We start from the raw sequence: 18,941 nt of genomic DNA, 5'->3' as shown, positions 1-18,941 counted from the left end.
ATTTGCCGGATTTAGAAGTTCAGAAAGATGACTTCCAAAGCGAGCAAATAAAGGATCCTACCCTTTCTCAGGCTAGGACAAATGTAAAAGTGATAAATGGGGTACCCGTAGAACCTGGCTCTAGGCTGGCATATCCTTACATGGTTCTGGAGAATGATTTACTCTATCAGATAGAGAAAAAGGGGGGAGATACGGTGCAACTATTAGTCGTGCCAAAACCCTACCGGCGGCAGGTGCTGGACCTGGCCCACGGACATGTGATGGGAGGTCACCTGGGAGTCCAGAAAACCACCGAAAGGATATTACACTGTTTTGTTTGGCCAGGCATGCATCACGATATCCGTGTATATTGTGAGTCTTGTCCTGACTGCCAAGCCTCTGCACCTAAGCCCCGGTTCTGTAGCCCTTTGGTACCCCTACCTATTATTGAAGTCCCGTTTGAGAGGATTGGGATGGATTTAGTTGGGCCCCTTCCACGGTCTGCACGTGGACACCAACATATCCTGGTCATCTTGGACTATGCCACTCGTTACCCGGAGGTCATCCCTTTGCGTAACACGGCCACCAAGACGATTGCCAAGGAACTGGTGCATGTGTTTAGTCGGGTCGGTATACCAAAACAGATACTCACCGACCAGGGGACCCCCTTTATGTCCAGGGTAATGAAGGAGCTCTGCCGATTGTTACAAATCGAACCGTTACGCACATCCGTGTATCACCCTCAAACAGACGGGTTGGTCGAACGGTTCAATAAAACTCTGAAGCAGATGCTGAGAAAGGTGATAGACAAGGATGGGAAGAACTGGGACTATTTACTTCCGTATTTGCTTTTTGCCATCAGGGAAGTACCCCAGTCTTCCACGGGATTCTCGCCTTTCGAGTTATTGTACGCCCGACGTCCTCGCGGACTGTTAGACGTTGCAAAAGAAACCTGGGAGGGTCAGGTCACACCGTTTAAAACAGTGATAGATCATGTCACACAAATGCAGGACCGTATTGCGGCTGTTATGCCTATCGTCAAAGAACACATGATACAGGCTCAAGGAGCCCAAAAAAGAATCTATGATAGGGGCGCCAAGATCCGTACGTTTGCACCCGGAGATAGGGTGTTGATCCTGGTCCCCACGGTGGACAGTAAGTTCCTGGCAAAGTGGCAGGGCCCCTTTGAGATCAAGGAAAGAGTTGGTGAAGTAAACTACAAAGTATACCAGGCAGGTAAACGGAAACCTGAACAGATTTATCATGTAAATCTGATAAAGCCCTGGAAGGATCGGTCTGCCTTGTCAGCGGAGCTGGCCCGTCCTGTCTGCTCGCATACCGTACCGGAGGTACGGGTTGCAGAGACTCTCTCGGAGCGGCAAAAGACTGAGGTCAGGCAGTTTCTACTTCACAACCAAAAGTTTCTCAGAAAAACCCGGGAAGACTACGCTAATAAAACATGATATCGTAACGGAACCTGGTGTCACAGTTCACGTAAAGCCCTACCGAATCCCGGAAGCGCGCCGTGAAGCAGTTTCCCGAGAAGTGAAGGCAATGTTAGAGTTAGGTGTCATTGAGGAATCGCACAGTGCTTGGTCCAGCCCGATTGTGCTAATTCCTAAACCGGACGGCACCATCCGGTTCTGCAATGACTTCAGGAAACTGAATGTGGTCTCAAAATTTGATGCCTACCCCATGCCCCGGGTCGACGAGTTGATAGATCGGTTAGGAAAAGCCCGGTATATTACGACCCTAGACCTAACAAAGGGGTATTGGCAAATCCCTCTGGTGGAGGCTGCCAGAGAAAAGACAGCATTTGCTACCCCAGAAGGTCTATTTCAGTATGTGTATATGCCGTTTGGTCTGCACGGAGCACCGGCGACCTTCCAGAGACTGATGGATCGAGTCCTGAGGCCACATAGGCAGTACGCTTCGGCCTATTTGGACGACATTGTCATTTACAGCTTGGACTGGGAGACTCATCTTCAGAAAGTACAAGCTGTGATTGACGACCTGTGGGAGGCAGGTCTAACCGCGAACCCCAAGAAATGTCACATCGGGCTAGAAGAAGCCTGGTATTTGGGGTATGTAATTGGGAGGGGTGTTGTTAAACCCCAGGTTGATAAGATTCAGACGGTTCAGGACTGGCCACAACCTGTCAACAAGAAGCAGGTGCAAGCCTTCCTGGGGATCGCCGGTTATTATCGCCGGTTCATATCCAATTTTGCAGCCATCGCTACCCCCCTGACGGATCTTACAAAAGGGAAAGACTCCGTCATGATTAAATGGAGTTTAGCGGCTGAAGAAGCCTTCCATAGCCTAAAACGGGCACTTTGCTCTCAGCCCGTACTGGTGACTCCGGACTTCCGCAGTGAGTTTGTGGTACAAACGGATGCCTCCGATACCAGTATCGGGGCCGTACTCTCACAAGTGAGGGACGGAGTGGAACACCCAGTCCTCTATCTCAGCAGGAAGCTGAATAAACACGAGCAAAGGTATGCAGTCATAGAAAAAGAGTGCCTCGCCATTAAGTGGGCTCTAGAGGCCCTCAAATATTACCTGGTGGGCCGAAAGTTCAGGCTGATCACTGACCATGCCCCTCTCAAGTGGATGCACTTGAACAAGGAACGGAATAGCTGGGTGACCCGGTGGTTCCTTACCATGCAGGCCTACACTTTTACGGTGGAGCACCGCCCAGGGGTACAGATGGGAAATGCAGATGCCCTGTCCCGAGTGCACTGTTTGGCGGGTGTCATTGCTCGACCGGAGTGGTCTGAGCAGAGGGGGGGGATATGTGAGAATCATGTGGGAATAGGTGGATGAGGGCAGGTATATCTCGCCCAGATTCCTTTCCTATGTGGCCTAGTCTGCTCAGTATCGCACCTACTTGCTAATGAATAATGGGAGGTGGATATAAAAGGATGCCAGGTGGTTGTGTGAGTGTCTCAGCCTGGGAACACAGAGAGCCTGTCTGTGTGAGAGACACACGTGAGTGGAAGCAGTGCCCACTGCAACTGTGGTTTGGCTGGACGGGAGAAGCCCGCCAGTTGGTAGTTAGGTTGTCCATTGTTTAGTTAGTGCCGGACAGGCAAGGATTTGTTTTATGTTTTATTTCCTTTTGCATTACTTTCACCGTTAATAAACCTGACCCAGGGTCAGTTACACCCGAATCCCAGCTCTGCGCCTGAGTTTCATGCTGAATGCACGTGACCTTTGACCCCAGCAAAGGCGATCCCGGAGTGTTTTATCACACATATTTAATTTTGATTAAATTCATATACAGGTGTCCTGTGTAACATCCCTCAAATTGCACGTTATGCTGGGTCAAAAGTCAACTGTTATCTGTGTGTCAAGAACTGGTTATTTCAGTTTTTTCCTAGTTTCCTTGGCGCTCTTTTTGTTTAAACTGATTGGTCAGTTTGTGTAAAGAGCGGGAAGAAGTTTTGTATAAATATACCAGTTTTCCTTAGTTTTCCTCAGTACAGTTTTTGTGAAGAAAGAAGTTCCCTCCCTCCCTCCCTATTTTTTTGTATCCTTTCCCTGTCGTGGTTGTTTATTTGTGGGTATAATCGCCCAGCATATGGGTCGATTGGTTCGGTTAAGGTTTATGAAGTTGGTTTATTCATATTTAATTTATTCATGTAACCCTGAATAAACACCACGGCCACTGATTTGCAACTTAGGTGTCGGAGTCTTTATTGACTTATGGGTTCTGTGTTACCATGTCCAGTGCTAAAATACAGATGGAAGAAATGTTTTCCATCAACTTTATTGCGAGATTTGCATAAACCAAATTTCAGTATGCAGGCGCCGTTACATACAGCGCGCTCATTAGCACACATTCCTTTGTCATTTTCTTCGGGACAGACAAGTGCTTGGATATTTATCTAGGGCTCGAACTTTGTTTTCTTTTAATAAAAGTCCAGCTATTGTGTCGGCTTAAAATATCATGCATTAAAATGGAAATACATTATTTAACAGTCACCGTCGTATAAGACACTACTTGAGCTGAACCAGATTTCTGCCGTAACGCTCGGGTATTAACTAATTAAACTTTCAGGCTGGGCTTCCCCCAAAATAAACTGAGCTGAGCAGAAAGCATTAAGTTTACTAGCCACACTACCAGTACCTGTGTACCTATCCTGACCACTTACCACACGGCTTTGTAGCTGGGGATAGTTTTTGCAGCTGGGGATAGTTTTTGCAGCATCATTTTCTGAGCATGTGCGGTAATATAAATGATTTCTATAATACAATAAAGATGGAAGAGACATGTCTATACCTTAAGACCCCGTCACACATAAAGATGCACCAGCGATCCCGACAACGATACGACCTTGTCAGGATCGCTGGTGTATCGCTACATGATCGTTGGTGAGCTGCCAAACAGGCAGCTTCACCAGCGATCAGCACCAGTGAGGACGCTGGTCTCTAAGGTAAATATCGGGTTACTAAGCGGCGCGCGTCTCTTAGTTACCCGATGTGTACCTTAGAAACCTGCCTGCTCGCGCCGGGAGCTGCCAGCACGCAGGTTTTTAAGGTACACATCGGGTAACTAAGAGACGCGCACCGCTTAGTAACCCGATCTTTACCTTAGAGACCAGCTCTCAGCGCCTGTTTAGAGCGCTGGGAGCCTCGCTGATCGTTGGATCCCGCTGCCACACGCAGCGATGCATGCTGGCCAGCGGGAGACCAGCGATCAAAAAATGGTCCAGGCCGATCGAGCACGATCAGCGATACCCGGCGGGGGGGCCGGTCGCTGATCCCCGTCACACACAGCGATATTGCTGGCGAGATCGCTGTGGCGTCACAAAATCAGCGATCTCGCTAGCGACATCGCTGTGTGTGACGCGGCTTTACATTGGCCAGCCCTGGCCATGGAGGAATAAGATAGCAGAGTCAGCCTGAGATCCTGTATAGTCCACCTCATATGATGACATCTCGCCCCACGTGATTGCTGCAGACTAAAACTGGCTGCAAATCCCGATGGAAATTTTGCGCCAAATCTGCACTGTAATGTTTTGCACAGGTGTTTTTCACTGACTGTCATCTAGGAGGCAGCCTAGTTATTAGGTTCTTGCACCCAATATGTGCAATTAGATCCCCTGAAGTGTCAGCAAATGATGAAACGCGTCGGGATGCACAGGGACATTGTAGGGCTAATTTTGTGAGGGTCAGATGTGGACTGCCCTTGTTAGGGCAGGAGTCATGGGTGTTAGAGTTGCAATCACCTGCAGGGTCTGATTAGGGCAATGCCTTGTCTCCTGACCTGACTTGACTCTGATGGACATCGGATTTTTGGACATCTTCCAAGACGCATGGGTGAGACCTTTCCTTTACTCAGTGTTTATGGATTAGTTTTTGATGTCTTTTCTCTGCATATGAAAGGGCATATTCCTTGTTATACCTAAACAGGGTAGAGGCTGTGTATGCCCTTGATAAGGTAACCATTCATGATTGGACTCTGGTTGTCATTTACATTGTCCTTGACTAAGTAATTTTGTCTGTCCAGGTTTTTCTACTTTTGGACATAGAATAACTCATATGTATATACTCTGGGTGATCTACTGTGGCAATATATGCAGACACTCTGTGTGATAGTCTGTGCCAATTGATTCAGTGTGTTTTTTAACTTCACTTAATCTTTGGTAGTTTTTTTTATATTTACTATTAAAAGTTATGTTTTATTATTTCTCTATTGCTGCTTTGCTACCTTATGTTGTGAGAAATTGTGGATTCATATTCCACTAAGAGCTGTGTTTTCTGGTTTGAGGGGTAAAATTTACACCCCTTAAAGGGAACCTGTCACCCCCCCAGGCGTTTTTAAGTAAAAGAGCCACCTTGTGCAGCACTAATGCTGCATTCTATCAATGTGGTTCTGTTACTTCCGTTCCACCGCAGAAATAATCATTTATAAAATTGTTCAAAAATACCTGAATTTTGACAGGGGGGGGGGCAGGTCTTTCCCCCTCTGACAGACGCCTCGCATCCATCAGTCATTTCTTATTTGGCGCCGCCTCCTCAGTTTTCTTTTGAAATGCTGGCACCTGCGCTGTACTATAGTTTCGTGGGCATGCGCAGTTAGCGCTGCCCGACGTGCCCGTGCTCTCAGATCACATTCCGGCCTTCATATCGCGCGGCCAGAGATCCCGCCCCACAGTCGCTTATGATTTATTCACACTGCGGGGCTGGGAATCTCGGACATGCGCAGTAGTTATCTGCGGCTCTCATGAACAATTGAACAATTTTATAAACGATTATTTCTGCGGTGGAACGGAAGCTAAGTAACAGAGCCACCATGACAGAATGCAGCACTAGGGCTGCACAAGGTCTTTTACTTAAAAACGCCTGGGGAGGGGGGTGACAGGTTCCCTTTAAAAAATTTGTGTTTCTGCAATAGAAATTGACATGTTGCACAACAGAAGCCAATTTTATTGCGTGTGGGTGAAATTCAGTTAAAATGCGATCATTTCGCTAGTACTATAGATATGCTACGGATTTTACTTGAGGAAAATCCTTGCGTAAAATCTACCAAAAACACAACTTATTCACATGGTCTGTGAAGTTAAAAACAATCATTCAATTTTGTGATAGAAATGGTAATTAGGGTTGATTGGATGCATAAAAACTGGGTTATTTGGCTGCTACATTTAGAATTATGCCATAATGTGTATACATCCAGGTTAAGGAAAAACTCCAGATTGGCCACAGCAAAACATGTGGACGTTTCTTAGCTCATATAGGTCTTCCTTTTTGTTTTTCGTCCTTCTATACACACATATACACCTTAGGACTGTGATGATGGAAGATGAAGTGCCCGACATGACAGGGGATTCCATTACCGTGTGGTCTTCTGGAGGTGAACATACTGGTCATTGTACTGCTGACTGCTGCGGCACTTTGTAACATTCTGCTCTTTGTTCGTACTATCCCCCTTTTTGATCTTTACTACTCAGATGTAAAAGAGAAAATAAGTGTTTTATCAAGTTCAAAAAAGTTACATTTTGGTGCACCTAATCTCTGATAAAAGGATTGAAAATAAGTCAAAGACGTAAATCTTTGTGCCACAGAAAACATTTCCCTTTTACCTGACCTAGCGGTGATTTGTGCACATCTTGTTCAAATTTATCATCTGAAGTTCATCTTTTGCTTTTTGCAGAGAAAGCTCCTCACATAGCACAATGTAGTGATCTTAGTGCATGAATGGAAACATATGATCGCTGTAGACAGCGCAAGAATGAAATGGGAGGGAGCAGAAATTATTATCTGATGAGAGATGTGTGGCTTTGATCCATCAGTCTCTGCCTCATGTCAGAGAAATCTGAACCAGCTCCTTAAGAGTCTAAAACTTCCTCCGATTCACTGATCTCTTCTCAAAAAATGGTTTCCTTGGTCACACTAATGAAAACATGCAACACACGATGGTGCTACAAACTGTGAGCTGAAATTTCCATTTTTATGATTTTGGTGGATCACACGAAAAAAGCGAGAGTAAATAAAATGTCAAAAGAAACCATTGTGGTCAAGAGAACAGAACGCGGGAAGGCGATTCTGTAATGGCTTCTCAAATATCAGAGTACTACCTGCTAAACTGTGCCGGAAGAGGTCTTCTAAACATGTCTGGATCTTAGAATATTAAGTTTTCCTCTATTATATACAGGCCATGATTGCAGCTTGTAAAGCAGTTATTAATGGATCCTACCACATCTCGATTTGAGAATGTAAAGAAGAATAGATATTGTTGAAACAACCTCGTCAGGAAGGATCATCCAAACATCTTGGAGAATTAACCACAGATCTTCTGTGGATGTAGACTTGCACAAGTATCTTCATGTAATCCCAGACAGACTCGACGATATTGAGATCAGGGCTTTGTGTAGAGGCGATATCATCACTTTTAGGACTACTTGTTCTTCTTTAAGCTGAAGATACAGTAGATCTTAATGACATTGGTTGTATGTTTGGTGTCATTGTTTGGGATAGTGATCCCAAGAACTAGGCTTCTGACATGTGTATGGTGCAGTGGTCAATCATGTGCACTGCCGCAGCATTCATAATGGGACCGCTGGAGATACCTGAGTACTGCGATTGGCTGGTTTTCGGCACTTTCATAAGAATGAGTGGAGTAGCAGTGAGTATTATCGGCCACCGCTCCATCACACAGGGATCTCACGCTGGGTTGTGGGTCACCCAGCAGTTGGACTCCCAGCGATCTGGAAGTAATCCCCTATACCGTGGATGGGGTTAACTTCTGAACTTGTGACTACCCCTTTACCTTTACAGAATCCACAGTAAAGGGTCTCAGCTAAGCTATAGGGGATATTTCTGACTACAAGACTGTCTAATGTTTCGGTGACAACCAGCAAGTCTGAAACAAAGGTTAGCGCTTTGCATACTTATGGTTACGTTACGACCGCTCGAGCCAGCAAGCAAAGTTGAATCCTACGCCTGGAGTCACACTTGCGAGAAACTCGCACAAGTCTCGCGTCTCAATACCCGGCACTGCCGCCGGCACTCGGACCGGAGCGCTCAGCTGCATAGAAATACATGCCCAGTACAGGGCTGGGTATTGAGACGCGAGACTTGTGTGAGTTTCTCACAAGTGTGACCCCAGACTAACAGTAAAATTAGCCACTATTAGGACTCCGCATCCAACGATGCTTGCCAACATTTTGCTCTGGCTTGAAAAAAATCTTTAAGGAGCAAATGACTCATATACTTTTCTGGCATTTGGGACCCTTGTTGTCCTTCGTCTGCTCATTTTATTAATAATATTTCGAATGTCAATTCAGCTGAAGATTAAGGGTTTTTTCTTTTTACACAAGCTATCTTGCTTACTCAGACAAAGACGGATATAAAGCACAATAACGTTAGGTTATATGTTGCTAAAAGTGTATATATTTAGTAGAAAAGCAGCAAATCTGTTTGTAGGGATCGTAAATCTGGCTACACGGCTCTACTGCACGGCTCGGCCCTCCTCAGCTTCATGGTACAGCTCCAGAATCAGTCACCACCTTGTTAGTTATTTGCTGGAGGAGGCACGCTGGTGCCAGAATGGTTCAGCTGGACACATCACTGCCGCCAGTGCTGATTTCATCACACACCTTTAGTTGCAGCACTAATGTATATTTATACCAGTATAGTATACGGTGTATCAAATAAACAGCTTCAATCCAGACCGACATACCTATTGACGTAACTCAACGCAACATATGTTGGCTGCTGAAGTTCCTGCTTCTCCAAGACGCGTGGATCTGTGTCTGTAAGACAAACAGGGAGCAATTCTATTAGACCCCACATGAAGCAAATAATATACTGTACAATATGCTAAGTACTATAGTGTTTAACAGCTATATTCAGAATCTGCTGAACATGACCTCATTGTACTTCTAGTACCAGGATATGGAATATCAGCTTTTGTGCCTTATCAACATTTTAGTTTGGGACAGGCAAGCTATTGGACAAGGTCAAAAGCTAAAAGAGGTCCCAGCACCTATAATGCTGGAGGAATACCGAAGAATTACTGCCTACTCCAGTTACAACCTGACTAAATGTAAGACAATATTTAGCAATCTACTCTTATATAGTTATAAGATTCTTGACCTAACCACATCTTTTTTGTCAGCACAAATGTATTGTATACAGTATATGAGAATGTCTTTAAAACAGCAATATAAAAGGCAGAATGCTAGGACTAGTGGACTAGTGTTTTTTTCACTATTATCTCCCTAAAGATAGTCTTCTTATGTAGGTTTTGCATTAGAGAATTACAAGTCAAACTTGATGTTCAGGTTGGCTGGAAGCCGCAGCTGTCAATTAGGGTAGAGGGAAGGGAATAGGGAGCTTTCTGTGCAAAAAGTCCGAAGTCCTGCACATGATTGGGCCCCATTCAGGGCATTTCTCTGCACAAGGGAGTAGAAATGTCTCCTCCTTAGTCTTGTTAGCAGCTAAAGAAGTACTCCTCTCATCAAAGTTTTTATCCTCTTAATATATTGCAACCATCACATTATGTAGCACTGTGTACCTACTGTTGCTCATTTTGTCCTTCTACTCAGCTAATTCTTCTCTTTTCTATTTTGTCTGTGACATCGGGTAATTAAAAACTGACTAGCTGAATCCTCCTAAGCGCTATGTAGAAACAGGGGGTCAACTTTCCCTGTATGAGTCATGAGTCACTGCAAAAGTCCCGAAGAGAGGAGGAGGGAGCAGCTGGGTCAGGAGGTAAATGGGGGAATAATTCATGCAGGGAAAAGAGACTTCCTGTTTCTACATAGAACAGAGAAAAGAGAAGAATTAGATGGGTAGAAAGGTTAAATGAGCAATTTTAAGTACACATTGCTATATAATATGATGATTGCAATATATTAAGAGAATACAAACTTTACAAACCACTAGTTAGCTTTCTGCCCTGCTTTTCAGGAAACGAGCAGCAGGAAGACAAAGAAGGGACTATCATATTGGCTGCCAGAGGGTGAAGGAGATTCATTTCATCCACAGTTTGCCACCTGCAACCCTTATTAGCAGAATCAAATAATTGAATAAAACATTTAATATTACAGCTTGGATAATTTGTTTTGTTGTAACCTTAACACAATTCAAACAAAAATACTGCTATAAATCGTGTGATAATTATTTTTTTTAATGGGATGTTTTGAAAACTACTTTACTGCATTACAGTACTCATATATGCCACAGAGTAGTATTTTTCACATGCTCATTTTTTTTACTTTTCCTGGATTTGCTTCCTTTTTTATACCAAACTATGATTCTATATAACAATAGAACAGGACGAAACCCCCAAACCCTTCCTACATTTTGTTTCCTTCCCTCCAGCAAAGTTTCCGCCTTATTTTAATTTATTATTACTCCATGTGACATATTATAGAAATATGCTATTAATTCACCATTAAGATTCTGATTAAATATGACTGTTCATTCCGCTGTATATCTTCCCTTTGTCTATGCTCAGGGAATGGAAGGAGACATATATCAGGGCAAGGAAATAGGCTGGCGTACAGAAGGCACTGCGGCACTCACAAATTCGGTTACTTTGTGATTTGTGCTTTCTGACAGTCGCAAATAACGTTCATTCAGCATTTTATCAAACTCTACCTTGCATCACTGTGTTGAAAGCCTCCTGCCTCTAAATTCCGCTACCTAGAAAAAACATGTCATCTGAATCATACATATTCCTGCTAAGTTCTGCCTATTTTATTATGTTGCCAACCATGCTCCATAAGATATATATTACTAGCTGAAATTGACTGTCAAAGTGTATCTGTTCCCTGCCACAGGCTCGGAAAGATTTAACCCTTTGGGCTCTTCAGCCTTTTTTTTTTTTTTTTAATACCCCCGGTCAAGGTTCCTGATTGCAGACTACAGCAATGCCTTACATCACCGCAATTAATGGTAACGTTTATGGCAGGGAACCAATAAAATATTTATGTCTATTGAACAAGCGCAGTTTCTCCAGCTTCTTAAAGTAAAATTGATTTTTGCTTAAAAAGTTTGTTAATGTGAATTAGTTGACCTAAACTAAAATGCTGGGGACTTTCCAAGTCTGTTTTTTTTTTTTCTTTCATTCGTCCTGATAATTATTCTAAAACCATATAAAATGTAAAACTGAAATCATAAAGTACAGAACAATACCATCTAAAAAAAATGTAAATGTAATATTTTAAATAGATAAAATGGTTTATAGACAGAATTAATCAGAGAATGGTCAAGATGAGAGTTGAAGAAAGAAAAAAAAGCCGGTTGGTGTTTCCTCCTCTCCCGGCACATCTGCCCGTTGATGTTTCCTCCTTTCCTGGTACCTTTGCCAGTTGGTGTTTCCTCCTCTCCTGGTACCTTTGCCGGTTGGTGTTTCCTCCTCTCCCAGCACATCTGCCAGTTGGTGTTTCCTCCTCTCCTGGTACTTTTGCCGGTTGGTGTTTCCTCCTCTCCTGGTACCTTTGCCGGTTGGTGTTTCCTCCTCTCCCGGCACATCTGCCCGTTGATGTTTCCTCCTTTCCTGGTACCTTTTTCGGTTGGTGTTTCCTCCTCTCCTGGTACCTTTGCCGGTTGTCGTTTCATCCTTTTCAGGCTGGGCTTCCATCATGTTCTTGGCGCATCCCAGCCACCTGTTATAATGTCTCATCACGTGACCACTACAACCTCTGATTGACTGTAGGAGTCACATGGGATGGAACTCTCCAGAGGAGGCAAGGATGTGCCAAGACTGGCTTGGGAGTCACAGTGGATCCCAAATAAATTCAGGAGTACTGTATTTTTACTACTTATTTAAGCCATTATACATGCATTTAATTGGGGAAATAAGGTGGCTTAAAAATATATACAGTATAATGAAAATCTGCAGAGTATCTGTAAGTCCTTAACATATCCTTATTATCTGAATCCGGTTTCTATTGTAAACATATTTCAAATACATGATGGTTTACCTTTATGTGACTAACAATATAAAGGATATTCCAGCTTTCATACAAGCCACAAACAATAGGCTGTCATTTCCTGCTTTCTGCAGCTCATTTGTTGACTTTGCTGCGTAGACTGGGTCAGAGCCTGCAGAGGATTTGAGGATTTGGGATTTAGGAACAGATGACACTTCTGTTGCATAATTTGAGATTTAGATAAAGCAAGATATAAATAATAAAGATACAATTAGGACTCAGTATGCATATTTCCTGTCAATCTCTGGATTTTGGAGAGTCCCTATACTTCCTAGTGACATTTCTCTGATCATTTTCATGGACTTCAAGCATTGCAGCTGCCACAAAGCAAACACACCCTGCTTTACTCTACAGAATGTAGGAAGTGTGTGCATCAAACATGTCCACCCTCAGAAGAGTTTTTAAAATTGAAAAATAGATGCAACTATTTGGTTTTGCAGTGATCTTGAATGCAGTGGAGCTCTAACATCTCTTTGCTTTTCCATTCAAAGTCTATGGGACTAACAGAGACATTAAAGCGAACCTGTCATCAGGATTTTGCTAAGTAAACTACAGGCATTGTCAGGTTGATGCTGTTACACTGATTAAAATGAAGAAATCTGTTTTATGATTCTTGCTTAATCTGTGTTTGCAGTTTTGAATTAATGAGATGCTCGTGATCCGGGGTGGGCCTGAGGGGAGGGCTTTTTTTGGTGCTTTGGCCTCATCATCACCAGAATATTAAATGTGCAGTCGAAGTATTTAAAATAGGAGGCAAATCACTGGAGGTTCAGGGACCTGTCATTTAAGCCCATAATGATGATGAGGCCAGAACACCACATAAAGTCCAGCTCAGAGGTCACCCTGAAGCACGAGCATCTCATTAACTCAAAACTGCAAACACAGATTAAACAAGAACCACAAGACTGATTTATTCAACCCAGGTATCATTTTAATCAGTGTCACAGCGCCAACCTGACAATGCCTGTAGTTTACTTAGCCAAATCCTGATGACAGGTTCACTTTTAGTTCAGTGTTTCTCAGCAGCTTACTGCCACCACTAGGGGGCAACAATGGTATACAGCTAAAGAGAGTTCTAATTGATCTGAATAGTCAGAAGAGAGGCAGCCACCAACTGATCTGTGTATGCACCAGGTGAAATAATGATACAAATATAACAATAAAAGTAGCACTAGTACTGTAACAAATGGATGAAATCATTTCTGCTGCTGGACAGTGAGAAGAACACTGTGAATTGAACTTTATAAAAAAAATACCCATCCAGATGTAAGAGGCTCACTGAAATATAGCATTGCAGCCTTGTGTGGGCTCTAGAATATGGCCAACCAGACAAAAGTTTATTTAAGGCTATATGTGGTAATGACTATTTAGATAGCCAGCGATTTTGGCAAAACTTATTAGAAAAAATGGCGAGCGGGCCAGGATTACCCAGAAGCCCATACAGTTCCATTGATTAGACAGGTGCACAGAATCAGTACATCAGGAAAAATGTGAAAGTCCTGTAGATGCCGGAGCGGAGCAGAATTAATAATGATAAATGTAGTTATCTCTAATGATTTCCTGACGTACACCGGGCATACATGAGAACAGCCTGACTTTGCACTTTCCAGCCTGTTAAAACACAAAATTCCTGAGACGTTTTCAATAAATTATTCTAAATCTGTACGAGCGCCGGCCATTATTAAAAGGCAGCTCTGTATATCACGCGGCATTTTTTCATCTTCTGCCACTTTTACGATAGAAAAATATCTTCATCATATGAAATTATGTGCGTCTGGGCTGTTACCCACCTCTTCTCCATATCAATTATTAGTGCACAGTAATGAGACGAGCCGCTATACGGCTATGAACAATTGGTCTTAACCATAACCTTTACAGCTGTCATGGCAGCCTCCAATATGCAATTAAAATGAAAAATAAGCGCACGCCGAGGATTCATGCACATTACTTCTAATAACACACAGAAACAGACAACGGCACGAGGGTGGCAGCACCAGGAACATTAATCAGGGCCTGAGAAGTACCCGTGACACCATCACTGGGCATCAGCGCGTTTAGGAAATACCAGTGTATAGACTGACAATTTTTTAATTTTTTTTGCAATATTTTCACCAACTTTTTCAAAAGAATGTCAGCACAGAAATCCTACCGTCTTGCAGCAAATCACAGTATAATTGCAGCGCTCTTGAACGGCTGTGAAATTGCTCACATTTGTCCTACTGCCGATTTAGAGCAGTAAGTCCCTATGACAATCACCTACATAAATAAGACAAATAGTTTTGCTTTTACATAAAGTCTAACCTGAATTATTAATGTTTATCAGTACTAATGCCCCTTGGGGTTGTTAACCTGATTTTCATAGCTCCTAAATGATAATTTACCATCGATGTTTTGACTTAATCTCATCCACATGCTTCTCTTTTTGTGCCAAATCCGCATAAAAATGGTCTTTTGTTGGGTTTTATAAAGCTGCAGAATGTCAATTTCTGTCATGGAAAGTCACCTTTTTGGAGCAGATTTTAGGCTAGTTTCACATTTGCGCTTATGAGCGCAGCGACTGCCTGCGCACATCCGCCGCTAAGCCCCGCCTCCGCCGGTAGCTCCGCCTACCGGCGCATGACGCTGCATGCGTCCTGCGTCCCCTATCTTTATCACTGGGGGCGCAGGCCGCGCGCATTATGCGTTTGGCGGCGCATGCGTCCTTTTCACTGTGCGCCGAGCGCAACCAAACTGCAGCAGGTTGCGTTTGGCGCTGGTCGGCGCACCGTGAAAAGGACGCATGCGCCGCCAAACGCATACTGCGCACGGCCTGCGCCCCAGTGATAAAGATAGGGGACGCAGGACGCATGCAGCGTCTTGCGCCGGTAGGCGGAGCTACCGGCGGAGGCGCGGCAGGGGGCGGGGCTTAGCGGCGGCCGTGCGCAGGCCGTCGCTGCGCTCAAAAGCGCAAATGTGAAACTAGCCTTAGATATACATTTTTGGTGCATTTCTGCAACAAAATAACACACATAGAAACATAAATAAGTGCAGAAATTATATGTGAATTTTAGATGCAGAAATAATGTGGATTTCGGTTTAGAAATCCAGATGTAAAATCCAACCCAAATATGCAACATGTGAATTTTGGCTGCACGGTAAAATCTGTTTGATTCAGGACAAGAAATTAATAAAAAAAATCATTTCCACGTGGATTCCACAAAACAGAAAAAAAAGACAGAAAGTTAAAAACAAACTAAAACTCATCCAGTTTGATGGCTCTGTAAAATTCGGCAGCTTTTGCGTGCAGAAAATCAGTGATGAAAATCCGACCAAATTACACAACATGTGAGCCCAGCCTACAGAAACTAGAAGAGTTAGTGAGGGCAGCAAGGTTTCGATTCAGCAATTCTAAGAATAAAATTTACAATAAAATTTATTTATAAAATGGTTAAAAACACTGAAAAACAAGAAGGGAAAATGGGGAAGGAAAGAGGGCGATAGAATCCCATGACGAGGTGACACCGTTGTAGCCTACTATAATGTCGTGAATTTTCTGTACGGATTTCTAAACTGAAATTTCTGCATCTAGAATCATCGCATAACTGTCATTTCTTAATGTAATTTTAGGTGTGTTTTTCTTGGGAAAAAGCAACAAAAATTGCATTAAAACAATGCTAGGCTTGTGCTACGGATTTTTGAAAAAAAATGGATAAAATCCACAAAATATAGCGGGTTTCCACAACAGAAATTGCAATTCTGTGGATTTAAAAAAAATGCAACGAAAGTCAATTTCAGTGTGGATTCCACACCAAAAAAATCAATGCACAATGTAGATGAAATCAAGGTAAAACTCATCCAACCTTGCTGGAGGCGACAGCATAAAATCTGCACCAAATCCTTGGAATTCAAATCCGTTCTTTGGGTAGGTGCACTCTTTGCGGATTTTGTCTGCAGATCCATAGCGGATTTGGCCTTGCGGATCCGCAGCAGTTTTCCATGTGGTGTACGGTACCATGGAAAACGAAAACCGCTGTGCACATGCTGCCGAAAATTCCGAGCGGAAACGCAGCGGTTTATTTTCTGCAGCATGTCAATTCTTTGTGCGGATTCTGGAGTGTTTTTACACCTATTCCATTCTAGGAATCCGCAGTTGTAAAAACGCAGCCCAAATCCGCACAAAAAACGCAGAAAATCTGCAGGAATTCCGCAGTGAATCTGCAGGTAAAACGCAGGTCACTTTACCTGCGTATTCTGCAGATTCCGCGCGGAAAAAGCCGCACACGAATCCGCAACGTGTGCACATACCCTTTAAGTGGTTGTCATCCACTGCTACCTGCGAAGAAGATCCAGGGACTGTAGAAAGAGAATATAGACCTCTCTAGCTTGTCATTCATAGTACACTGATATTTACTATATATTTCTGATTCAGGGTGGTCCATCCACTGGGCCCCCCACAGATCAAAAGAGAGGGCTAGCCTGTTTGTGGAAGCAAGCTAGGCAGATGTATGCAATCACACTCCACTGAAGTCTATGGGAAATAAGGAAACCACTCGCTTTTCAGATAAATCTCCCTCTTATATTGTAGGGCTACATAACACATATTTATGTCAGTTTTACTGTCGCTGCGTTATGAGCCTTGTCTTCTTTCCTGAAGGATTTACATATGAAATAATGAAAGTTGCGAGCGACTGTTCACTTTGGATTGCATGCAATTCCATTATTTTTATGGGGTGAGCAGCCGGTCCAAAAGCCAAGTGTTGGCCCAAGATACAGAGAGCTAGAGCCAGCAGTCACGTCACGCAGCAAGCTGACTTGCGGCCTGTACAGGCGGAAAATTAGGGGATAGGATTTTTCTACTTGTGCTAACATCTACATTTTTTTTTTAGCATTTCTAGAAATATATTCTGTTCCAAACTTTTATGAGTATAAAAAAAAAAAAGAAATGTAGCTTTGTGCAATGAAATATTATACAATTCTACAAAACTATACACTCTCTGGCCCAAATTCATCAAAGATGGCGTCATTTGGGCCAAAAGTTTAGTGCACCGAGTTCAACGTCATCGCTCCATATGTATCAAATGTTTTATCATAATGATAAATTTGGCAGAAATAACACCAGTCCATTTTTTAAGCATTTTTACCAAATTCACAATGTAACAAAAAAAAAAATTCTGAGATCAATATGTAAAATGAAGCAAGTGATGAATTTTGAACAAATTGCCACTTTTTCTACCCCGATTCATCCTAATGATTGGACCATAATTCCGGCGTAATTTGTCTTGAAAAGTCGTAATATTTTAGGGCAACTGTGTAGCACAAAAACGTTGCGACTTTCAGAATATTCACGTCAGTTTCTTCCAGCTCCGCCAAAATGGGCGGACGCCACCTGACAGACACTCCTGATTCATGAAGTGTACACTCTGCATGAATCGGCAGCGTCTTACTCCACCATGCCCCTCATCAAGGCCAATGAGAAAATCAACAATCTTGATGAATCAGGGCCATTATACACTTTGTTCCAAATTTTTATGCAAGTGATATTTTTTCTCAGATTTTCCTAAGTGGTCGGTGCAAATGACAGTCAGTCTAATAAAAGTCATCACCTGTTAGAGTATACATCGAATTTTATTGAAGAAACCTCCCAATGATAACAGTATAATCTCCAAAATGCATAAAAACTCAAATTGCACTGTTCCAATTTATTAGGCCCAGTAGAATTTCTAAACATTTGATGTTTTAAAGAACTGAAAATGATCATTTGTGGAATTTGCAGCATTAGGAGGTCACATTCACTGAACAAAAAAGCTATTTAACTCCAAAACATCCTAACAGGCCAAGTTACATGTTAGCATAGGAACCCTTCTTTGATATCACCTTCACAATTCTTGCATCCATTGAACTTGTGAGTTTTTGGAGAGTTTTTGCATGAAGTCAGAATAGCCTCCCAGAGCCGCTGTTTTGATGTGAACTGCCTCCCACCCTCATAGATCTTTTGCTTGATGATACTCAAAAGGTTCTCTATAGGGTTGAGGTCAGGGGAAGATGGTGGCCACACCATGAGTTTATCTCCTTTTATGCCCATAGCAGCCAATGACTCAGAGGTATTCTTTGCACCATGAGATGGTGCATTGTCATGCATGAAGATGATTTTGCTCCTGAAGGCACGTTTCTGCTTTTTATACCATGGAAGAAAGTTGTCAGTCAGAAACTCTATATACTTTGCAGAGGTCATTTTCACACCTTCAGGGACCTTAAAGGGCCCTACCAGCTGTTTCCCCAGCTGGACTTCTCCACCTCCTTGCTGACGTTGCAGCCTTGTTGGGACATGGAGGCCATCCACCAACCATACACTACTCCATCCATCTGGACCATCCAGGTTTTTAGCAGCTGCTCTCTTAATCCGATGAACTTGCCTGGCAGAAACCTTCCTCATTCTGCCTTTATCAGCACGAACACATCTGGTCTTAGAATCAGCCACAAATCTCTTAACAGTACGATGATCATGCTTAAGTTTTCGGGAAATATCTAATGTTT

General features: G+C 43.0%; 1 protein-coding gene across 2 annotated transcripts in view; it reads right to left on the bottom strand.

Moving 5' to 3' along the window:
• Positions 1 to 18,941, bottom strand: part of JAZF1 (JAZF zinc finger 1) — a 313,966-nt gene that overhangs the window by 126,870 nt on the left and 168,155 nt on the right. For both annotated transcript variants that reach the window (XM_073581355.1, XM_073581356.1), the window contains exon 2: positions 9,167 to 9,239. In XM_073581355.1, coding sequence (XP_073437456.1) covers positions 9,167 to 9,239 — 73 coding nt within the window. The remainder of the gene's footprint in view (positions 1 to 9,166; positions 9,240 to 18,941) is intronic.

Source organism: Dendrobates tinctorius, unplaced genomic scaffold (assembly GCF_039654945.1).
Source record: "Dendrobates tinctorius isolate UK_male_01 unplaced genomic scaffold, ASM3965494v1 ptg000070l, whole genome shotgun sequence".
NCBI lineage: Eukaryota > Metazoa > Chordata > Amphibia > Anura > Dendrobatidae > Dendrobates > Dendrobates tinctorius.
The sequence above is the reverse complement of the archived record's forward strand: the minus strand, read 5'-3'. Positions and strand labels throughout refer to the sequence as shown.